The sequence below is a fragment of the Pleurodeles waltl genome, chromosome 10 (assembly GCF_031143425.1).
Source record: "Pleurodeles waltl isolate 20211129_DDA chromosome 10, aPleWal1.hap1.20221129, whole genome shotgun sequence".
NCBI lineage: Eukaryota > Metazoa > Chordata > Amphibia > Caudata > Salamandridae > Pleurodeles > Pleurodeles waltl.
The window spans coordinates 343593779-343619263 of NC_090449.1; the positions used below are offsets into that span (position 1 = coordinate 343593779).

A 25485-nucleotide genomic window follows, 5' to 3' on the forward strand; every position below is an offset into this window, starting at 1 on the left:
TCAGCCGCTAGAGATTTCCTTTGCCCCAACCAAGGAGCTTCCTACCATAGATGAGATACCAATGGGGGTGGGCATCACTTTAGAACAAAAGATACAGCTTAGGGCAGCCTTACAACAAAATATATCTGTTTTCTCAGGAAAACTAGGAAAGACCCATTTGATAAAGCATAACATTATTATGAAGAGCAATACAGTCATATGACTACAACAATATAGAATGCTGGAGGCTCAAAGAGCTGCGGTGGAAAGGAGGTAATCAACATGTTGGAAGAAGTGATAATAGAACCATCTCACAGTGCATGTAGTTCCTCCATCGTTTTAGTGCCTAAACCAGATGGGTCCCTCAGATTCAGTATTGATTTCAGACGGCTCAATCCCATCTCAACATTTGACACCTATCCCATGCCAGGTGTTGATGAGCTAGAGACAGATCAGAAGAGGGAAGGCCAAGTATATGACCAGGTTAAATCTCACAAAATAGTATTGGTAGATACCACAAACCTAAACTGCCAAAGAGAAAACAGCATTCCCCACCCCTTCGGGTCTGTATCAATTTAAGCTATTTCCATTCAGATTACACGGCGCTCAAGCAACATTTCAGCAGCCAATGGACAGAGTCTTATGCCCACAACAACAGAATGCAATTGCATACTTAGACAAAATAGTCATTTATAGCCCCTCCTGGCCTCTACATTTACAACATCTAAAAGCAGTATTTTCTACACTTTTCGATTCTCAATTAACTGGCAACAAAAAGAAATGTGTACACACTACTGATTCCTTCCAGTATTTGGGTTACTACATCCAGAATGACAAAGTGAGTCCACAGCTCAACAAGGTACAGGATATCAAGGAAATCCCTTGTCCTTTTTCAAAGAAAGCTGTATGCTCATTTTTAGGATGTGTGGGATATTGCAAGCATTTCATTCCGCACTTCTCACAGCTGGCTTCTCCTCTTATCTATCTCTCGAAGAAGTCTCAGTCTGCTGCCATTAACACATAGAATCCCACTCACCAAAAGTGTTTTGATGAGTTGAAAGATGTGTTATGGAGGGTTCCCATGTTGATATGCCCATATTTTTTTAAACCCTTTGTTTTACAAACAGATGTTTCTGGCAGGGTCTGGGGGTGGTATTGTCCCAGGCAGATGCCTATGAACAGTTACACCCTGTAGTCCTTATTAGCAGGAAACGTTTACCCAGGGAACGCTGATATGACACTACTGAACGGGAATGCTTGGCTACAAAATGAGCCATGGAGGCTCAACAATACTACTTGCTGGGGGGCCACTTCCTCTTGTACAAAGATTATGCTCCTTTGGTGTGGTCAGCCAGGCATAAAGATACCAGCCCTAGAATGCTGTGCTGATTCAGTCAACCATTCTTATTTCAGGTGAAGCACCAGGCTGGACGCTTACTACCCCATATGAATTTCCTTTCCTTGGATGTCGTCTCCGATTCGCCCAAAAGGCCAGTCCTGGAAAGGGGGTACTATAACAAGGGACAGTGATGGGCCGCCGGGAAATCCAATGGCTGACAACGTTGTGCCGTTCCCAAGTGCAGGTAGAGCACTAGTTGAGGAGACTGACGTGTACCTACAGAGCAAGGAGGCTTAGGTCAAAGGCAATGGTCTTGGAGCTAAAAGGTTCACTGAATGCGGTACAAGAGAAGAGGATCATGAGGGAAACAGAAGACAGAGCACTCAGAGTGAAAACACAGTTGAGAAAATATCTGTGAAGTAGGACAAGCCAAGTATAACTCCTAGCCAGCAGGAAGAGGATGGTGCAATCGAGCTACAAGCACCACCAAGGAGAGAGAACACAGTTGGGATGCGAGAGCCAGCGGTAGAGAATGGCAGTTTGGTCCTGGCAGCCACAGATCGTCAAAGGACTAGCTTCACCTTTGTTTGCATGTCTATAGGGCTGGTAGTGTCCCACGAGTAGTAAAAAGAGAAGTGCACACCAAGTGGGGAATACAGGGGACACTTCTCCCCTCCAGATTATTATGGTAGTTACATTTTTAGTAATAGTATTAGTGACCATAGCATTACATTTAGTGATACATGTTACATCGGAGAAGGAAAAATCTGCATTTTCAGCTACTAACAAGAGATCTGCAAATGGCATAGATTAATTGAAAGCCTGACTTGTAGATTACATTAAAGAAAGTTATACAACAAATAATTATTCTAGATTAGTTCAAGAGTATACAAAAGCAATAGACGCAAAGGGTCTCATTATGACCCTGGCGGCCGGCGGTAAGCTGACGGTAACACCGCCAACAGGCTGGCGATGTTCCGCCAGCTATTATGACTGTGGCGCAATAGCCACGGACATACCGCCGGCCCCTCCATTATACCGCCAGGCTTCCGCCTGGCATTCATAATTGCCCTGTTGATTATGAGTCCCCGACTGCCAGCCTGGGCACGGCGGTAAACAATGCCATGGAAAGGCTGGCGGTAAGGGGGACTTGGGGTGACCCTGGGGGCTGGGCAGTACAGAGCCCCTGAGGCATAGACCCGAATTTCGGGCAGTGAAATGCACAACGGGTGCTACTGCACCCACTGCACATCAGCATTGCCACCGGCTCTATTACGAGCCAGCAGCAATGTTGATGTGACTTTTCCGCTAGGCCAGCGGATGGTGACACTGTTACAGGCCGCTGGTCCAGCGGAAAAGTCGTAATAGGGAGCCAGAAATATGTTGTAAAGAGGGCCAAAGGATTGTTATGTGTGTTCTCACTTACATTTATCTGCCACAATAGAAGTGACATACCAAACACATCCCTTTGTTGTATGCTCGCATGCAAAAGTTTGTTTAGCTTAGTTTATAGACAACAACACTTTGAAATTGGTATTCTAACTTTGACATTATTCTTTTTTAAGTACCTTTACAGAACAGAATGGATTTACATCAACAAGCAAAGGAAATGGAAACAACTTGCCATTATTTTAGAAATGTCCTTCCTAAAGACACTGTTAAGGCCTACAAAACCAGTTTGACATCTTTAATGAGACCTTTAAAAAGACATTTATCGTGATAGGAGAAGGAAGAAGATCACATATTTCACACAGTAAAAATAGAGATGAATATGTTCTGAGGATGAAGACAAATATAGAAGAAAATGATTTACCCAAAATTAAAATTAGACAAGAGACCAAAGGGAAAAATGTGTTTTCAGAAGAAGAAATCAACTTAGAAAGAGGTGTGTAGGAAATAGTAATTGCGAACACACATTTGAAATATCAGGAGGTTCATGGCATATTTTGCAAGGAGATTAACCAGTTATTCCAGAAGTTTATTTAATTTGCAGACAAGACACTTACTTCAAACTACCTGCTGGTTGGGAGGGTATTTGTTCATTTGCTTTGGCTTATTCACAAATGTATCATGTATATTGTGTAGATAATTTAACAATGACACCAGCACACAGACACACATGTAGTATTAGTTACACAAATTGTGGGAGATATTTTTGGAGCAATCATCCCACCTGTAGAAGTGATTTTAAAGGATACAAAGATTAGAAAGCTTTCAACAAGAGTGGACAAATTGGCAACTAGTACTTCTGGAGCTTTTTAGTGGTTAACACAGAACTAGCTGCAATTAGATCAACATAGTTGTAAAATCAATAAGCATTAGACATTTTACTAGCGGAGAAAGGCGGAGTCTGCAAGGTGCTAAAAGCTCAGCATTACTGAACGTTTATTCCAGAAAAGAGTAAGAAAATTACACAAAATACATTACTGACCTGAAACCTGAATTAGAATCATTAGAAACCACTAGTGTTTTACAAAGTTTTGTCAAAGGAGATTTTGCAACTGGCAACTGTTTTGCAACATCTGGAGGAGGAATCCTCAAAGCAATATTAGTACACTTTTTCAGTGTTTTTTCCTGACCTCATTAGGAGTTTACAAAGCTATCAAAATTATTCTGGAGAAAAGAAAGAAAAGGGAGAGAGAAGCAGGCAAATAAAGAAATAATTAGAATGACATGATCATATTAATAAAGAATATAAAAAGCTAAAAGAAACAGAGTTTGAAAAGAAAGTCAACTGAAGATGAGAGTGACCTTTAATGATCTCATCTGTGAAGAATTTATGATGGTTAGAAACCATGGGATGGGAGAGCTGAAAGAGCGTTTTAAAAATAATGAAAATTAATGCAAAAACATGTTGAATTAACAAGTAGGCCTTAGACAAAAATGCAATGTATTTTAATTCAATTGAAAGCAGTATACTGCCATATCTGCACATACTAAGCTTGAAAAGCTGATGCTGTAGATTGGAAATTTGACATACATTAGGAATGTGAATATTAAACGTTTGACAAAGCTGACATGCTGTAAAGAAAAATAAAGATGATTAAATGCAAAAGAAATAAGTGTTAATCTTCCCATAGACATATTTTCGTACGAATATAATAAAGTATTAAAAAGGTTTAGCTTAATTCTGCAAAATGTTTTAAAGCACATAATAGCGTAGTCTCAGGAACTAATATGCAGCTTGTGACTTAATAGACTGATGTAAAAGGCTAACCATGAACTGAAATTTTCCTTAAGCAGAGTTAATGGTAAAAAACCACACTGAAGTATATAAAATGTTGATAAACATACTGCAGTCAAGCACTGTTGTTCACAGCTTCCACAGTGAGACGACAGCAACATTTTCCTTTTCCCATGAAGACACTGACGTGAAGATGAAGATGATACAGTTTGCAAAAGTTAAGACATAGGGGGTCATTCCTACATTGGCGGGCGGCGGTCGCCGCCCGCCAAGCGGGAACCGCCGAATGACCGCACCGCGGTCAAAAGACCGCGGCGGACATTCTGGCTTTCCCGCTGGGCCGGCGGGCGACCGCCAGAAGGCCGCCTGCCGGCCCAGCGGGAAACCCCCTTCTACGAGGATGCCGGCTCCGAATGGAGCTGGCGGAGTCGAAGGGGTGCGACGGGTGCAGTGGCACCCGTCGCGATTTTCAGGGTCTGCTTTGCCGACACTGAAAATCTTAGTGGGGCCCTGTTAGGGGGCCCCTGCAGTGCCCATGCCAGTGGCATTGGCACTGCAGTGGCCCCCAGGGGCCCCACGACACCTGTTACCACCATCCTGTTCCTGGCGGTGAAAACCGCCAGGAACAGGATGGCGGTAAGGGGGTCGGAATCCCCATGGCGGTGCTGCAAGCGGCGCCGCCATGGAGGATTCCCTGGGCCAGGGGTAAACCGGCGGGAAACCGCCGGTTGCCCTTTTCTGACCGCGGCTTTACCGCCGCGGTCAGAATGGCCAAGGAAGCACCGCCAGCCTGTTGGCGGTGCTTCCGTCAATTTAGCCCTGGCGGTCACCGACCGCCAGGGTTAGAATGACCCCCATAATGTTTTTAGATGAGTGTGTGTTCCTAGAGTAGGTTAGGACATTCTTTCCCAGACTCTCAGCACACGATTTGCTTCATGCTCATTCACCTGAATCTTTGTTGCTCTGAGACTCCACTGAGTTTCTTGAAAAATCTTTATGGGTGGTTCTGCTTTTATCGATTATTGAGATTTGATCTCGACGCTTTATGCTTTACCCTCTCTTTTTAGAGCTCTTTATGGGTTCTGATTGACACCTTTATCTTGTTCTCCCAATTTTTCCCTTATGGAACGCATTTGATGCATTTATTTATTCTGATATTGACTACTATTATGATTTACTAATTATTATAAATTTGATATTAATAGCTTTCTATGATGATTCCAATAAAGATTTGAGCAAATAAAAAGAGCTATAAATAAAGAATTTGAATTCACACCAGCTCTCATCATTGACTGAATATAATAATAATCAAAACTGTGATGACCGTTTGATTGACGTAGAGCTCCTGGTTAATCTCAACATAGGCTCAAGGTATATTGGCCTGTGTCACAGCAGGAATTTCTATCCTGATGAGTTTGTACACCACAATTTGTAAAACAATATTTATCTGATATACCCACTCCAGCAGCCCCAAACTATGCAAATTCTAATACTTGTGATTTTGAATCATCCTGTGCAAAGATACTCATGCTAACTTGATTGGTGTTAATGTAGCACATAATGTGACATTAGTACATCGTTGCAGCACATTTGGTTGTTTCCAAAACTGATTAGGTCTGTGGTCATCCGCAGGCAGGGGTTTGGAAATAAAGGTGTGTTCTTTTTATTCAGAATTCAACATTTTTAAACTGGTTAATAACGCCTACACTAGTTTCGTATAGGCCTCTCGTATAATAATTTATGTACAGTATTTCAGAGGCATGGATCTTTCTTCCATCAAAAACAAAGCCTCAATGCTGTTTTGCCATTTCGAGTGTCAAGTAAACGAGGCTGGAATGACTATGGTTTTTGTTTTTATAATTTTGTGAGTGGCATGATGAGCAGTGCGCTAGTAAACAGTTGTGTTTGGCTGTATATGGTGCCAAAAAGCTGCAAAAGCGGTCTCCTGCTGTATATGTGGTGTGTTGCATTTAAATATCGGAAACCTTTGGCAGACAGCGGCAACATATGATCCTCAGCACTTATTTGTTTAATTCTAAATTTAGCTCTGGGTGACTATAGGGCAGATGTATCTTTGAGGCTGGCTCAAGAGATGCCTGTACTGCTGGAAATTAGAGACCTGGAAAGAAGAGGAGAAGGGCTTCAGGGGCGGGAGAGCCACTGAATTAAGCTGGGCTGCTATACAACATGGCTAAATCACTTTGACACTGACATTGATTAAGCCGATAGTTCTCTCATAGGGGAGACTTATTGGCTTTGTCAGTGCTTGTTTCTAAACTGTTGACCAGCCCAATCAACACCGAGATCATCCATTAGGGAAACGTGACACATTTTGAGACAAATAACACATATATATATTTTTTTTTTTTAAACAGACAGTGGGAAAACCTGCAGGAGGATGCGTCACTTCTAATCCTAGAAATAGGATGACACATCATGTTATTTATCTGAATCTATAAATAAAGGATTATAGTGTTGAGTACTAGTGAAGGAAACGGTTACTTACAAGTAACAGAAGTTCTCAGGCAAGATTACCCCGCCCCACCCCTACCCCCCAGGACTTCTCTCCTTTTAGAACACTGAAAGGGTGATATCTGCAGAAAGAAAACCTTATAGTATTAGGCCCAATCACAAAGATTGTTTTTATGAGGAGACAAGTTGGGAGTAAGTCACACCAACCTGTACAAACATCTCTGTGAATCAAGCCCTAAGGTGCCTTTGAGGAACAAGAGCTTTATTTAATTCAACGCTTATTGCATGTCCATGTGTGTGGATTCACCGAAGTAAGAGTACATAGGCTCTGTGTTTCTGGAGACAAGGAAACTAGTTCATAGCACAGGTGAGACTGTTTTTACCCATTTTTTATTTAATTTAACGCTTATTGCATGTCCATGTGTGTGAATTCGTCACATTTATGACACATTAACGGTGTGTGAGACTCTGGGCAGTTTTATTGTCACTCAACCAGTAACACGCAAATTTCAAGGAAGTTTAAAAAAAAAAAGGATTGTTAGTTACTGGTCTGTTCAAGAACAAAGGCAAACAGATTTTTACTGTCATGGCTTCTCTAGGGAAAATTATTACAACGCCCTTTTTTCTAAAACATGCAGGCCAGCCTGACATTTGCTGGGAGGATTGGATTGAAATTTTAGAAAATTACATCATGCCACCTGACGGTCAGGGCTTTACGTCTGCCAGGAAAAAGGCAATTTTATTGAGTGCTCTTGGTAATGAAGGGCAGCAAATTTTTAAATATTTGCCAGTAGCATTCGGGCCCAACGGTCAGCCCATGTATGATAGCTACAAGGAAGCTGTGAAAAGGTTGGAAAATCGGTTTGCAAAGGAAGTCAATTTAGTTATGGCAAGATACAAATTTTATACACAACTTCAAGGGGAACAAGAGTCCATTGATGAATTTGTGTCCAGGCTAAGGGAGCTCTCCATCAAATGTCGCTTTGGCAATATGACTGAAGAATTGATTAGTGATCAGCTGATCGTGCAGTGCAGGGAGAAGAAGATACAAGAGAGGCTTTGGGCGGCGAAAGATACTTCTCTCATGGAGGCCATTGGAATGGCTAAGATAATTGAAGAATCACAAAGGTGCCTGAAGGAACTTAACAGAAGGGACAAGGCAATGGATGTTGCAGCAATTAATCTGGATCAACAAGACTCTGATGAAAATGGAGTTTGTGCAGTTAAGAAGAAGGGTTATAGTCTGTCTAAGAGCAAGGTTGAACAGAACTGCTTGTCTCCGAGCATGGTTGAACAGAACTTCTCCAGTGTCAAGACCAAAGGGGACTGTACCCGTTGTGGCAGCAAATTTCATGATTCTGACTAAAAAAATTGTTATGCCATTAACAAAATGTGTAGGAAGTGTGGGCGTAGAGGCCATTATGCTAGAGTATGCAAAATTTACCGAAGTTCTAGTGTGACTGTGGTTACAAATGCGATGGGAAGTGTGAATACAGACAGGGTTCTGTAGTAGGGAAAGACATTAACTCTGGCAGTACAGTTTACTTCGAAAAAAAAGGGAGGTTATCTAGACCTACAGCGATTTTTAAAGTGTGTGGGAGAGCCGTTGAACTTATGGTGGACTCTGGATCTATGTACACAATCGTACCTGAGCGAGTTTTCAAAATGTCATGGCAGAATGTCAAACTTAGACCTAAGGATATAAACCCGGGAGGATATCAGGGTGGATCCATAGACATTTTGGGATACATGGTGGGTAATATTCAGTTTGGCTCACGGTGTGTTGAAGGGAAAGTGTATGTGTCCTTAGAGGGACCGTCTATCTTGGGATGGATGCATCAGTTTGTTCTGAACATTATTCGGAATCCCAGAGCCCCAAACCAGGTGTTGGTGGTTGATGAACTTTTCCTGGAGAAGGTGTTGTCTGAAGCAAGGAATGTGTTTAGCAAAAAGTTAGGATGTCTGAAAGGGTACGTTCATAAAGTAAATGTGAAGTTAAATGCCATTCCAACTCAACATAAATTAAGACGGGTACCACTATCAGCACGTGAGGGTTTGAAAGAATTGTTGGTAGAGATGTTGAGAGACGGTATTATTGAGCGTGTTGAAGCGTCTGAATGGGTGTCTCCGGTAGTTATCACCAAGAAGGCTGATGGTCGTCTTAGGTTTTGTGTTGACTTACGCTCTGTGGACCAAAATATTGTGGTGGATGTCTTTCCCCTTCCCAATATAAATGAGTTACTTATGAGTGTGAAAAATAAGAGATACTTTTCCAAACTGGATCTAAGGAGTGCGTATCACCAAGTAAGGTTGCATGAGAGCTCCAAGTCACTTACCACTTTTATCACTTCAGAGGGAGCATTCCAATTCACTCACTTGCCGTTTGGGTTGGCTTCCGCTGCCAGTGTTTTTCAGCGGGTCATGACGAAAGTTTTAGAAGGGATAAAAGATGCCATTTATTTCCAAGATGAAATTTTGGTGATGGGAACATCAGAGAGAGAACATAATGTCACCTTACGCTTAGTGCTGAGGAAATTAGAGGCGCATGGTCTCACACTTAATCAGGAGAAGTGTACTTTCCTGGCTGAGCAAGTGGAGTATTTAGGCTATAATGTTGCTATGGGCTCAATCAAGCCAAAGCGTTCCTTATTGGATGCTATAGAAAGGGCACCTGTTCCGAAAGATAGAGACCAACTAAGGTCATTCTTGGGATTGGTAGAATACTATGCCAAGTTTGTGAAAAATTTGCAGAGAAAACAGAGGGCCTGAAGAAGTTGTTGTGCAAGGGCAGCAAGTTTGAATGGCAAGAGGAGCAACAACTTTGTTTTAACAACATTAAAGAAGAGATATGTCAAGCAGGCATATTAACGGTGTTTGATGGCAATCTTAAATCTGCACTTACTGTTGATGCTAGTGCTTCTGGTCTGGGAGTGGTTCTTTCTCAATTTCATGGTAGAGAAGAAAAGACTGTAGCTTTTGTTTCTCGTACTCTTACGACTGCTGAGCAAAACTACTCAGTCATAGAACGTGAGGCATTGGCAGCAGCCTGGGGGGCTGAATACTTCTGTGTGTATCTATGGGGTTTACCGTTTGTTATACGGCCGGATCATAAGCCGCTGGTGAGAATTTTAGCTCCTGGTGGTGCAGGAAAGGGTTCAGCCAGATTAGCCAGGCTTGCTTCAAGGCTTCAAGAGTATATTTACACCGTTGAGTTTATACAGGGGTGGAAGAATGTTCAAGCAGATTGCTTATCCAGACGGTCTTGAACTGAAAGGATGTGGATCATGTTGGAGTGAAAGATATAAATATGGAGGGTGCCGTTGCCACTGTACATGATGTAGTGGATACTGGAAATGGTTCATTTTCGGGGATGCAGTGGGAAGAGGAGATGGCAGAGGACCTGGTGCTGAATGATGTAATTAGGATGGAGCGTTAAGGGAGAGTATGTTGACCCCTGTTGTCAGACCATATCTAAAGGTGTTGGAGGAGTTGTCTGTTTGTGGTGGTGTGATTATGAAGGGAGATTGCTTTGTTTCTCCTGTTGGGTTACGCTTCCATATTTTCCAGCTGGCGCATGAGGGTCATCTGGGCCAAGGGTTGACTACCAGGAGGGTGAGAGAAAGCTTTTGGTGGCCAGGGATGGACAACCAGATTAAAGAATGGGTGCATAATTGTTGCTTTTGTAAAAAAAGTGAGAAGAGATTGGTTCTCGAGAAGTGTGAAGGTGGACATATAGAGGACCCTGGGAAAGCATGGCATACTATTTGCTTGGATTTTATAGGACCACTGAGGGAATTGCCTTTGGATATGAAATTTGCTGTGGTGGGTGTGGGTATTCACTCTAAATGGTTGGTGCTAGAGTTTCTAAGAGACATCACTACAAAAACTACTATTGGGGTTCTAAAAAAAATCTTCAAAGAGGAAGGGTCCCCTGCAGTTCTCATTAAGGAAAATGGCACACAACTTACCTCACATGACATGGTAGAGTTTTTAGAGTTGGGGAATCAGGCATTCATGTACTTCCTTATACAATCCTAGAGGGAACGGTGTGGCGGAAACAGCTGTCAAACTACTCAAAGGGTCTTTGCAGTTGGCTTTGACAAACCAGTGTGATGTTAGAGAGACCATTTTTAATATGGTGTGGGCCTTCCGCACCACGCCTCACAGTGTTACTCAGAGGATTCCTTTTGTGGACATGAGGGGCCGATTACCTGGCACCAAGTTAGTACCATCCTGGTTAAGCAAAGTCTTGTATGATGGAACAGGTGTCAAGGACTCAGTCGAGTCTCCCAAGAGGAGGGACATACGAACGAGGGTACGAATTTAGATGGGTGTTTGGGTCAAAGTGAGGTTAGGCAGGATACAAAGTGGGTTAACCAAGTTTAGAGGGCCATTCCAAGTTCAACAGGTTGGCACATATTTTGTAATATTGGAGAATGGTGAGAGGTGGAATCTCAGAAATGTAGCATTATATCAGAAGGGTGGAAGTGTTGATAAGGGGGTTGTTCAGGGTTGATGTTTATGAGTGATGGTGAAGTGAATAAGGAGAGAGATGAAATGTCTTTGGTTGATGGCATGGATGAGTCTGGAAATGGCTCAGTTGAGAGCATGAATGCTCCGGTCCTTCAGAAAAGGATTAGAAAACCACCTTCTTATCTTGAGGATTTCATAGGATGATTTACAGTTATTGCAAAGAGTTTTATTTATTATAATTTTTCTATAGGAGTTTTGTCCTGTTTCCAATTTATTATGCTTATCTTTAACTTATAACTTTCTTTCACTGTTATGATTTTGAGAATTTTTATTATTTTGTAGTCTGTTGGTGAACGGGAGAGGATGTGTTATGATGCATTGTGATTCTCGATTCGTCATAAGGGCTCGTGGGGGAGAGTTGCGGGATTCTATGGGCGACGGTTGGGCTGGAGTAAGAAGTGTAGCCGTACGCCAGGTTGTGCTTCGAGAAATAAAGTTAATTTCTCACAAACCTATGTGCTCCCGCTGCCTTATTCTCAACAGTATGTAGTCTATAAAGTGGTGTGGTAAAAGGAAACTACTACACAAGATTTATAAATAGGTTTATATTATGAAAAAAAACAGCAACAGTTCACCATGAATGTAAGGAAGGAAGGCCAAAATAGCATCTGAGAGGCAAACGATCATCAAGAATGGAGATCTGTAGCATAGTTACATAAGCTGGTGGAGTAAAAAAAAAAAAAGATATCAGGCTCTTCAGAGGGCTTCATGCTTCTCTTCTCCCCAAACCTAACAGATCTGATCGTCAAGCTGATAAATATCCCATCAAGCGGTTGGTGCCCCTCGTGTTGATTATCTTGTCTGCAGCACAGCGGAGGAATGGGTTGCAAGTCCATGCGCTTTTCTGGTAAGTATTTCTGGCACAGGCACAGCAATCTTTCCCACCAATGCTGAAATACTGATCCTGTTACATCAAGGGTATACTGAAGAGTGATAAAGAGGTGTCCACTGATGTCACACAGAAAACCTGGCAGCAAGAAGGAATTGTGAGATAAAAGCACTAATTTGGGAGGAAATGGGGGTAGATGTAATCTGATGTCACGGCACCGATCAATATGATTTCAAGATGTTCTGTTGAACTCAACACAATACTACAAGGAAGAGTGACTTCTATTTTAATAACCATCTCCTACACACTGAAATGTTACGAAGAGAGCCTTTGTTTACAAACAACAAAATCTCACTGGATTTTATGTTGTATGTCTGCTTGTTAAATATAAGGGTCTGCTAGGGTGTTATAAATCCAATGCTCTCCCACAAAAACCAGGATGTGATGTGGTGCCATAATGAAGAGGAAAGGGAGCTACTATCTTCAACTGCAGTACTGTGGACATCTGTACGTTTTTTTGCTATCACAGTGATCCTCGATAAGCATTTAGAACATGCAACAGGACAGTAGGGCAGTGTAAGAAAGGGTGGAATTATGATATTCACTAGAGGCTTACTCACCTTGATCTGCATAGTTTTTGGCCTTGAGCTCCAACTGCCGGGACTGAAGCTCCAGAGTTTCCACCAGAATTTGTAAATCCTTCTTCTCTTGTTCCAGTGCATCTTCAAACTCAATGAACTTCTGTAACAGAATCATTGAAAAACAGTGTTAATAAAAGAGCATTTATGCAAGAAATTATTAACATATTAACATCATTTGCACGCAATATGCAACATTTTTTCACTGACTATATGTGCAAAAAGTAGACAGAAATAAAAATAAGAACACAAGACTCGTCTTCCCTCTGCGGGCCCACAACTCTGCAAAACAGACACAAAAATGGAGTCCTATTTGCATTGCACATTTGTGATGTTGGTGAATAATTATCTTTTAATTTATTAATGTATATGGTTTCTCTTGCCATAGCTGTATCTAGATTGGAGAAATTGTCCCATTTTTCTATTCCATCATTTCAGTTACTTTTTCAGTTCAAATGAGTTTACCTTCAAAATATTAATGGCCACATTATACTATTATGGAAAGACGAACACCTCTGCAAATCTCTATTCCCTGAACACAGCTAATCATTTCAATGCTAAGAGTGCTGCAATGAGCACCAGGAGCCCATTACTCCAAGCCTTTTCGATTGCACAAACTTTCAAAAGAGACTAGAATTTTCATATTAGCGCACTGAAACCTCGGAGGCATATACTAGCACCCACTTACTTTAACCTTCACTACCAATTGCCAAGAGTAGTATCCAGTGGTGGGATACTGGTCTAGGCTAGTAATACGTTTGTGGTGTCTAAGGTCTGTAATCATCAGGCCCACAAATAGCGGATCCACCAGGAGGGCTGTAGGTGCCACAGGCAGCTCCAGTGCATACCGCCCACCCACTTGCATATTTCATAATGGGACACCTAAAGAAGATACCCCAAACAAGATAAAAAGAACTCCTCCCTTTCAGCCGCTCATGATCCCTTCTGCCAGCTTAGGGGGCCAGAGAAATAGTTCCCAGAGCATTTACCTCCTGGTCCAAGCGGATCTAATCCACTGTTTTCCCCAGAAGGGGGAACACATGTGGAACTGGACCCACTATTACCAGGTACTCATGTTATTCATCTTTCCAGGGGAAACAACTTGTAATCCCATTAACTCACAAGGAGATCTGGTGGGAATGTATGAGTACTATCTTTAGGTTCGCACTAGGGATGTCCGCCCTGAGTGCGGACTGGATCTCCGCCCAGAGTGTGGACCTAAAGATAGTTCTCGTAAATGCCCTTTGTGAATTCCCTACGTTTTAAACTTAGACGTTTGGTCTAATTTTAGACCAAACGTCTAAGTTTACATTTGAGAATCTGGCCCAGAGTTGTTTGCCCCCTTCCTTATAGACTCCTATCTTCTCCTTGAAACAGTGCATTGGAATCTGAGATCCCTTTCTTCAGCTGAGCACAAAGATTCTTTGATACAAATCAGTCGTCTCCATGGCTGGGTAAGCCCACCTTAATAAGCTTGATTAGGAGATTAGGCTGTAGGCTCTATATTGGACAATGCCTCAGGTTACACATTACTGAACTAAGGTTGACAAAACCGATCTACATTAATATTGCATCCACTGCACTGACCTTTAATGATATCGTAAGGTACGTATACATGTCTCAATAATCACAACAAATGGGATTCGCATTAAAAAATGTGTAGTTTGTAAACTTCCTTTAAGACTGCTCTCAAAGATAACTTCATTTTAGGTGAATCCTAAATAGTAACCGACTAACTACCTTACTTTGTCATTAAACCTGCCAATGTAAATGCATACATATGAGATATTTGCTTGTACTCTCATGCCTATGATAAACATCTCAAATTACAGATTACTTCAGTAATGTTCAACTATCAGTGCTTTTGAGATGGAGTGGGCCTCTTCTGAAAATATAAATATCAAATTATCTACTTTGTCAGTCGTCTACATTAGTCATGGAGGTAGGAGTGAATGAACAATGTAATCTCAATCAATTCCACCCATTTGCCCCATCATGTTTTTTATAGAGAACTGTTAAGACAATGTTTTCCATTGTACATTTTCAGATATGTAAATTTCAACTAGATTTGTGTTTTGACATCATTTTCAGAAAAACAAGGGAGCAACTTAGTAAACGGTGTTCAAATTTTTATAACACAGGAATCATTAGAGAAACCTCTAGGTTCAACAAACCTAATCATATTAATTCTGGGTCTATTAAAGGGCTTTCTTCCCTGCACTTCAAATAATACTGAAACATATTTCCACCAACTGCTTAATTTCCTTTGGAGATTCATTTTACAATTATTTCTCCCCAGTTTTACACTTAGATATTGTGTACTTTTGGTGACAGAGGAGCAAATCATTTGTTTAATGTCACGAGGGTTCTCGATGATCTTTAGTCTGTTTGCTGATTTAAAAAGTTATAAGTAAACATTGAGATTATTCAAAAGAACATCTACAGGGAGTGCAGAATTATTAGGCAAATTAGTATTTTGACCACATCATCCTCTTTATGCATGTTGTCTTACTCCAAGCTGTATAGGCTCGAAAGCCTACTACCAATTAAGCATATTAGGTGATGTGCATCTCTGTAATGAGAAGGGGTGTGGTCTAATGACATCAACACCCTATATCAGGTGTGCATAATTATTAGGCAACTTCCTTTCCTTTGGCAAAATGGGTCAAAAGAAGGACTTGACAGGCTCAGAAAAGTCAAAAATAGTGAGATATCTTGCAGAGGGATGCAGCACTCTTAAAATTGCAAAGCTTCTGAAGCGTGATCATCGAACAATCAAGCGTTTCATTCAAAATAGTCAACAGGGTCGCAAGAAGCGTGTGGAAAAACCAAGGCGCAAAATAACTGCCCATGAACTGAGAAAAGTCAAGCATGCAGCTGCCACAATGCCACTTGCCACCAGTTTGGCCATATTTCAGAGCTGCAACATCATTGGAGTGCCCAAAAGCACAAGGTGTGCAATACTCAGAGACATGGCCAAGGTAAGAAAGGCTGAAAGACGACCACCACTGAACAAGACACACAAGCTGAAACGTCAAGACTGGGCCAAGAAATATCTCAAGACTGATTTTTCTAAGGTTTTATGGACTGATGAAATGAGAGTGAGTCTTGATGGGCCAGATGGATGGGCCCGTGGCTGGATTGGTAAAGGGCAGAGAGCTCCAGTCCGACTCAGACGCCAGCAAGGTGGAGGTGGAGTACTGGTTTGGGCTGGTATCATCAAAGATGAGCTTGTTGGGCCTTTTCGGGTTGAGGATGGAGTCAAGCTCAACTCCCAGTCCTACTGCCAGTTCCTGGAAGACACCTTCTTCAAGCAGTGGTACAGGAAGAAGTCTGCATCCTTAAAGAAAAACATGATTTTCATGCAGGACAATGCTCCATCACACGCGTCCAAGTACTCCACAGCGTGGCTGGCAAGAAAGGGTATAAAAGAAGGAAATCTAATGACATGGCCTCCTTGTTCACCTGATCTGAACCCCATTGAGAACCTGTGGTCCATCATCAAATGTGAGATTTACAAGGAGGGAAAACAGTACACCTCTCTGAACAGTGTCTGGGAGGCAGTGGTTGCTGCTGCACGCAGTGTTGATGGTGAACAGATCAAAACACTGACAGAATCCATGGATGGCAGGCTTTTGAGTGTCCTTGCAAAGAAAGGTGGCTATATTGGTCACTGATTTGTTTTTGTTTTGTTTTTGAATGTCAGAAATGTATATTTGTGAATGTTGAGATGTTATATTGGTTTCACTGGTAATGATAAATAATTGAAATGGGTATATATTTTTTTTTGTTAAGTTGCCTAATAATTATGCACAGTGATAGTCACCTGCACACACAGATATCCCCCTAACATAGCTAAAACTAAAAACAAACTAAAAACTACTTCCAAAAATATTCAGTTTTGATATTAATGAGTTTTTTGGGTTCATTGAGAACATGGTTGTTGTTCAATAATAAAATTAATCCTCAAAAATACAACTTGCCTAATAATTCTGCACTCCCTGTATACTGCTCAGCTTTTGCCTAGGTAGTTAAATGATCAGTAAAACATATAGAGCTACACTTGTGCAAAATATTATGTAGTGTAGTTTCAAAAAAATCATGCATCTCAGATATGGAATTTTATGACAAGACCGGAGGCTCTTATTATGCCTTCTTTTCTTGCTTTATTTAAAACAGCAGCAAAAAAGAAAAACTACAAATCCCATGAGCGTGGTGAATACCAGCCAATGGGAAACAAACAATAGTCCATAACCAATAACCAATGGATAACCACTTGAACCCTTATGACGTAACTGGACTACGAACAGCCCTCTTTTCTTGCTGCTCGTAATCCAGTTAAGTCGACTTGTTATTTTCTCTTACATTGTATAATACTTTCACGGTTAATGCGCACGGCGTAATGTTTACTTGATACTAACTTCATGTCTGTCCTAGTCGGCATGTTGCCGCATTTCAGTGGTGCCTTCACGCTCTCCGGCGCGCGCTAATTTCATTAACGGATTTAACCGTTTCTCGCTGCGCGCCATTATCTCGACGACGCGCGAGGAACGGTTCTATCTCGTTTTGCCTCCTGTTATTCGCACAGCGTTTGCCTCGCTCACCGCCGCTCCTACGTTGGAAATTCATACCGTTTCTCAAGTAGTTTTCCGGAAACGTCATCCCCTTCCAGTCCTGCCGTCGTTATCAGGGATTTCAGTAGGCAGAGTTAAACACGCCCTGGGGCGGAGCTGTGGCTTAGTTTCCATTTCCTTTTTCATTAACCCCTTATTAACCAGTTTGCTCCAAACATGGATTCAGGCAGTTCAACCTCACATCAGGAGGATCCTGAGGAGGTTTCTGCTATTAAGCAAGACATCAGTCATTTTATTCAAAATACAGTTCAACAAGCTGTGAATAATTCAATGAATAATTTGTCAAAGACACTGGAATCTTCAGTTTTAAAAATGTTTAATAATACATTTAATGCCCAGTCTGCAGGGGAATGCAGACAGCGCCCTTCACTTACTTCTCATAAATTGGCGCAGAAAGTTTGTGAGGTTCCCTCACCCATGGCAGAGGACGCGGCTCCTCAAAAGGCTCCAATTAAGGAGAAAAGAGTCACGGAGAGCATTGCTCAAAAACGCAAGACAAAATCCAAGAACATTTCGACTCCTGTAGTCATCACCTCCATTCCAGACACAGATGACGAGGTTCCAGATGTGAACTCAGATGTTGACCCATCTGATCAGGACGATTGTGACTCGACCCCTGCTCCTAAAAGAATTAAAACGTCTTCTGATAATATTACTCCTCTGCTAGACTCGGAAGGTTTGCCTATGTTTGATCCCTCGTTCATATTGCATCCCAACTCAACTGAATGGTTTCCGGCTCCTCACGTTGGAGAATACATTTCAACCAAGTTATTTTGTCCTTTAGATAAACAAACTCGTTCCAAACTTAAATCCGAGTGTCCTCGGCCCTCTCTAGAGCATAAGGCATCCGTTACTCCCTCTATCGACCAACCCATCCTCACCTTTTTCACTAAATTTGGCAAGGACCCCAGGAAAGGGGTAGATAAAGCCTGGTCTTCTTGCCAAGACAAATTATTAGACATCATTGGACCACTCACACGTATTTTTGACATGGCGGAGTCCGCCAGAATCGATGGTTCCACGATGGATCCCGAAGAACTTTCGCTGTGGGTCCAAAGAGCTGTATGTCTGTTAGGCAATGCAAATGCTGCGATTTCGCAAGAACGCCGCAAAGGAATTTTGCTCAAACTGGATCCCAAGTTAGTCCATTTGGCTTCACTTCAAGCGCTTTCCAACACAGAAGGTTGCCTTTTCGGCAATAACTTTATCAAGGAACTAGGCAAGTACGTGGCCACTTTTACGTCAATCGACAAGGCGCAACAATCCTTAAAGAAAATGTTCCACCAACGGGTTTTCAACAGGGCCGGCAGAGGCAGGAGCCGCTTTGCCGGCCGTTCATATTACAACCAAGGCTCCCGTGGTAACCAATCCTACAATTCTTCTTACCAAGACTTCAGGCCCCAGTTTTATCCACAACGAACCAGAGGTTTCCGTTACAGAGGCTTCAGGAACAACAGAAATGCCACCCAGTCAGGTAATTCCTTTTCCGTCTTCCGTCCATGTGGGCGGTCGGCTTTGTCATTTTCTCCCAAATTGGCTAATGATTTCTTCAGACCCTTGGGTTCTCAATACTGTTCGAGGTTACACAATGGAATTCTATTCCACTCCAATACAATCAGGGACTCCATCTCTTCCACGGTTTTCTACAGATATGTCCGCTCTTATTTCCTCAGAAGTTCAGATACTCCTTCAAAAAAGAGCTATTGCCCCCACTTTTCCTCATCCGCTAGGCTTCACCAGTTCCATTTTCTTAGTTCAGAAGAAGAACAAGAAAATGAGGCCGGTGATCAATCTCAAGTCGTTCAATCAATTTGTGGTTTATTGCCACTTCAAGATGGAAACCATTCTCCATCTCAGAGATTCTCTTCTTCAAAACGACTGGATGGTTCGTTTGGATTTACAGGACGCTTACCTGGTAGTCCCAATTCACCCGGAACACAGGAAGTTTCTTCAGTTTCAGTGGCTAGACCAATTTTATCACTTTACATCTCTTCCTTTCGGTCTGTTGTCAGCTCCATGGTGTTTCACCAAGCTCATGAAGCCAGTGACTGCACACCTCAGAGCACAAGGAGTCAGACTCCTTATTTACCTAGACGATATAATTCTCATGACTCAATCCCCTCATCTCCTCTCGTCCCATCTCAACCTCACTTGTTCTCTTTTGACAGACCTTGGCTTCATCATAAACAAAGAGAAATCTATTCTTCTTCCTACCCAAACTATAGAATTCTTAGGTTTCCTTATAAATTCAGTTTCGGCCACGTTGCTTCTTCCTTCTGCAAAAATCAAGTCCATAAAGTCAGAGATTCTTCAAATTCTTCGTCATGCTTCCATTTCCCTGAGAACCCTTGCCCGGGTCGTCGGTCTCCTCTCCTCGTCCATTCAAGCCATTTTTCCAGGCCCTTTGCATTACAGAGCTCTCCAAAGGTTAAAGATTCAACATCTCCGCAGAGGGCTTTCTTACGCAGACGTTATTCCCCTAGATCACGATTCCCGCATAGAACTGCAATGGTGGATAGACCATTTAGATGCATGGAACGGAAGGACTATCTTTCCATCAGCCCCAGATCTTGTATTAGAATCCGATGCAAGCCTAACAGGTTGGGGGGCCCGATGTGGACCAATCTCGACTGGAGGTCCATGGTCTGCGAAGGAGTCCAAATTGCATATCAACTGTTTAGAGATGCTTGCAGGCTCCTTTGCGATAAGAAGCCTAGCAAAGAACAGGGTACGCTGCGCTATTCTTTTAAGGATGGACAACATTTCCGCGGTCCGCTATATCAACCATCTAGGGGGTACGAAATCCAAACCCTTAGCAGAACTGGCCAAAAGTTTTTGGGAGTTTTGTCTCGCAAATCAAATCTCAGTCCAAGCAGAGTATCTTCCAGGATCTCTAAACTCCATCGCCGACTGGCATTCACGTCATCTTCACGATTCAAGCGACTGGAAGCTTCACCCCGCAATTTTCCAATTTCTCCAAAACAGATGGGGTCCCATGGGGATAGATTTATTCGCGTCACGACTCAACACACAACTTCCCCATTTTTACAGTTGGAGACCGGACCCCTCAGCTCTGGCCTGCGATGCTTTCCTTCAGGACTGGTCCAAGTTCCTTTCGTACGCTTTCCCTCCCTTCGTTATGATCAGCAGAGTTCTTGCCCAAGCCCGACGTCAACAAACTACCTTAATTCTTATCGTTCCTTTTTGGCAATCCCAAATTTGGTTTCCAACTCTTCTGGAACTAGCAATAGATTTTCCTTTTCTCATTCCTTCTTTCCCGGATCTTCTTCTAGATCCCCTTCAACGACCTCACAACCTCATTATCGACAACCTTCTTGCCCTGTCAGCCTGGAAAATTTCGGGAATTTCCAGTCTTTCCCTTGCATTTCGTCACAAGCTTCGGAATATATCAAACAGTCCTGGGCCCCCGGCACTAGGAATGCATACAAGTCAGCCTGGTCTTTATGGCACAGCTGGTGTTTGGGAAAACACATCGATCCCCTTTCAGCAGATGTTACTTTCCTAGTGAATTTCCTTGCAGCAGAGGCTAGCAAGGGCAAAGCGTTCCGTACTATTAATCTGTACAGGTCTGCCATCTCATCGAATCACTGTTTCATCAATGGAAGACCAGCGGGAGAACACCCGCTTGTTTGCCGACTTTTAAAGGGAGTAAAAGTTTCTAATCCTCCTCTTCCCAAATATAGAACTTTGTGGGATGTTAACATTGTACTGAATTTCTTTCTTTCCTGGCCCGATAACTCGGCTCTTTCTTTAAAGATGTTATCGGCTAAACTTGCCATGTTATTGTGCCTAGTATCACTTAAACGTATTTCTGATGTCAAAGCTTTAGATATTTCTTCTCGTCAGTTTACTCCTTCGGGAGTATTATTTACTATTTCTAGAAGAACAAAAACTAACTTGCAATCTGTGTTTTACCCTTATTTCCCTAATCATCCCAAATTGTGTGTAGCACAATGTTTGAAAGCATATGAGAATATGACTGCACATCTAAGAACGTCCTCTTCCTCCCAATTGCTCATTTCCTTTCAAAAACCTCACAAGCCCGTATCCGCAGCTACTTTGGCTCGTTGGGTCAAGTGGATTATGTCTTTGGCTGGCATTGACACTTCCATATTTGGAGCCCATTCTTCCAGGGGTGCAATGGCGTCTAAAGCTTTCTGGGCGGGTTCCCGTCTGGAGGACATTCTTAGATCTGCAGATTGGTCCAATGACAATGTGTTTAAAGTATTTTATTGTAAACCAATTGATAATACGATTATGAATGTTATTAATTCGCTTTAAACATGCATAATAAGAGCCTCCGGTCTTGTCATAAAATGTAGATTTTCCTAGTGTTAATGACGGAAAGTCTTAATTTTATTAAAGACACGGAGGCGAGTATTATCCCACCCGTTGTTTTCCTGATAACTACTGTTCTTTATTTATCTTCCCTCCCTTTAGTGCCATCGGCGGTTCAACCTTCCACTTAAACCAATTTCCTATGGTTCGGAGGGATCGTCATCGTCAGCGCTTTCTCCATATCCTCTGCTCTGTTTGGCGGATCATCAGTGTGCTTCCCTTCATCAGCAGTTTCCTGGTCTCATGAACTTTTGTACTGAGTTGTTGTCTTTCATCATGGCCCTGTTAATTTTGGCAGCTATATTTCCTTTGTTTCGTAACAGCTGATTTTAGCGCAAGAAAAGAGGGCTGTTCGTAGTCCAGTTACGTCATAAGGGTTCAAGTGGTTATCCATTGGTTATTGGTTATGGACTATTGTTTGTTTCCCATTGGCTGGTATTCACCACGCTCATGGGATTTGTAGTTTTTCTTTTTTGCTGCTGTTTTAAATAAAGCAAGAAAAGAAGGCATAATACTCGCCTCCGTGTCTTTAATAAAATTAAGACTTTCCGTCATTAACACTAGGAAAATCTACATTTCACAACAATTCCATGCAAAATTCTAAAAAATTTAAAAGTGCTTTGTGTAATAATTTAACCTCAGCATGACTTAAATTGTAATGGATTTCTACAGGAGAAAATGTGGAAAGGAGCTGAAAAAGAAGCTTACAGATATGGTGGTTTAGATGGTTGCTGCAACCTGCACTGTCAATGGCTCTAAACATAATGTTGCATGGTATCATGGATCCCTAGATGGGATGGAAACTTAAAATACAAAGCAATATCTGGACACTATGCCAGGGTCTTAACACATCCATTTCCTATATTCTCCTTTTCTAAGCCTTACTGGTAAGCAGGGTCTTAGAATACACTACAAATTGCATTCTAATGATCAACTGTAGCGGGTAGCATAACACCTGCATTAACAAAATCATAAACGCTTTACGTAACAGTGCTGCCGGGGTTGCTGTGCTGCTTGGTAGCCTGAAATAGAAAGTTATGCGCAAAAGCTACAGATCAATAAAGGATCTCTTTACATGCATATTTGTAGGACTTACTTCATCCTGCAGCTAGCTTTGTACTGTTTCAACAAATATCTCCCTGCGTTTGTTTTCCATTTTTCTACAGATTGTAAATTCTGCACCAGGGCAGATAATCAGCCCTATCACTTACTGCTTCATGTTGCTTCAGTCCCACCAAAAAGGAAAGATACAACCTGGCTCTAAGTCACACAACAAAGCTCTGTTGGAGGGTCTTAACATTCATCACACACATAAATGTTCTGCTCAGTTCGGGAGAGATTACAAAAGAAGATCTGCTTTAAGCCAGCCACTCGCACATAACGTTCAAGATTTGTATGATTAAAATGTAATCTTCCAAATTACTTTGGCCTCTGGGCTGCACCACTACTCCCAACAGGCAGGCTAACAGGGTCAAGGGAATCTCAATGCCAGTCGTCTATGTAATCTTTGGCACCACCGCCCCTCAAAATCCCTGAATCCCTGCACACGTCCAGGCCTGATGCAAAAAGCTAGCACCCAGCCCCCTACATCGCATGCACTGCGTCCCTATTGGGAGTTATTCTATTTAAGTGATTGGGAGTCACATAGGTACAATGTAAGAAATTGAAATGGAGCAACTTCAGTCTATGGTTGCAGGACACTTTCCTCACTAAGGTGCACGCCTGTGCCCATTCGATGTTTGTAACTGGCTCCCCGTGCTCCCTCATGCAGGCGTCCCTCGCAGAGCACGGGGGCAATACCAGATCACTTCTAATTGCCTTATAGAATAATGAGATTTGGTGCCCCCACCGGCGTAGGCAGCCCAATACCTGAGAGGGCTGCGGGGTGGAGGGAAACACAGTCGGACCTCCTGCGCAACACTTTCCAGTTTAGCATAATGTAAGAATTGACCAGGTCCCACCTCAAAGGTTTGCTTCCCATGCCACTGGATTCAAGCTAGCCTGGCTGATGAGGGGTGAAACCCCGAAACCGGTCCCAGGATGCTTGTTTCCAGTCCAGGGAAGGGCTGGACTGTTCCCATGGGGAACAGGGTCAAGACTGATTTGCATATGGCTGGGTCCAAACTGGAATGGCATGGGCAGCAAAAAAACGATGGATTAAACCCAGATCTGTGACTGGGGGTGAATGTTTGACAATGTTCAGCATTCCGTCCATCACTTGTTGTTTTTACATTTCCCACCTCAAAGGTTTCCCAAGCCTCCTGGAACGTGATAAACACCTCCCTGGGGTACAGGCTCCTCCCCTCGTCTGGCAACCCCCTGCCCTCCAATTTTCCATGGACATGTCGGCATCGATCGTGCTGAGTGGGGTGAGGTCCCGAATGCGCAGCTCTCTATCGAATAGTGTCCTGCGTATCACCATTCTCACAGCTGCCTTCCAGATTGTTGCCGCCTGCTTCACCAGATATGGAACCGCCTCCCCAGACCGACCTCCCCGCATCAGTAAATGCACCAGCGTGTCACTTCTCAGCATACCTAGGAAAAGCCTCTTCTCCCAGTTGTCCGTCTCCGTCAGTCATCTGGCAGTATGTTGTAAATTAGCCGCATAATAGTAATGCTGCATGTCAGGTACAGCAAGACTGCCATCTTCCAAATCAAGTTTAAGAACCAATAAGGACACTCTACTTCGATGTCTTGCCCAGACAAGTGAGATAAGCAAACTATTCAGTTTGCGAAAGAATGGAGAACACAGCGGAAACACAACGTTCGGAACCAGGTAAAGGCACGTGGAACGAAAACCATCTTGGCCACTGCTGCCCTACCTATCACAGACAGGGGGAGTCTAGTCCAGAACACCACCGAGCTCTCAAGATTTGTCATGACTCTATCCTCATTTAAGTGTCTATACTTGTCCTCGGTGTGAGCAACCCATACACCCAACTATCTCAAGCCCTCCGTTTCCCAGCAGAGGCCAAGTTCAGGCAATCGGTTAGCGGACACACCCACCAGACTTCCAAGTGTGAACAGGAGTGACTTCCCGTGGTTGACCCAAAGGCCAGTGACCCTGCCAAAGGTCTCAAGGAGCCCCAGCAAGATCGGCGCCGTCCGATCAAGGGTGTGAACATACACGAGTGTGTCATCCACATAGAGAGAAATAACATGATTGGAGTCCCCGACTCGAATCCCGCACGGCTCCAATACCCTACACAGAAGGGTCGCCAAGGGCTCACTGGTGAGGGCAAACAGTAGCGGCAAGAGGGGGGCAACCCTGCCTGATACCCCCCCCAGTTTCTATTCCTGATGGAGGCCACCCCCAATCCTAACACAAACCGTGGGGCTTGTGTACAGGAGCCACACCCAACCACAAAAGACGGGGTGAACCATATTCCCCGCAACACAGCCATAAGAAACACCCACTCCACTGGGTCAAATGCCTTTTCCAGGTCGAGTGAGACCAAGGCCAACTCACGGTCACTGACCATTGTTTCATGCAATCTATGTGTGAGTCTCCGGAGATT

General features: G+C 42.9%; 1 protein-coding gene across 6 annotated transcripts in view; it reads right to left on the reverse strand.

Moving 5' to 3' along the window:
* Positions 1-25485, reverse strand: part of MAPK8IP3 (mitogen-activated protein kinase 8 interacting protein 3) — a 729083-nt gene that overhangs the window by 514229 nt on the left and 189369 nt on the right. For all 6 annotated transcript variants that reach the window (XM_069210571.1, XM_069210567.1, XM_069210566.1 and 3 more), the window contains exon 2: positions 12957-13077. In XM_069210571.1, coding sequence (XP_069066672.1) covers positions 12957-13077 — 121 coding nt within the window. The remainder of the gene's footprint in view (positions 1-12956; positions 13078-25485) is intronic.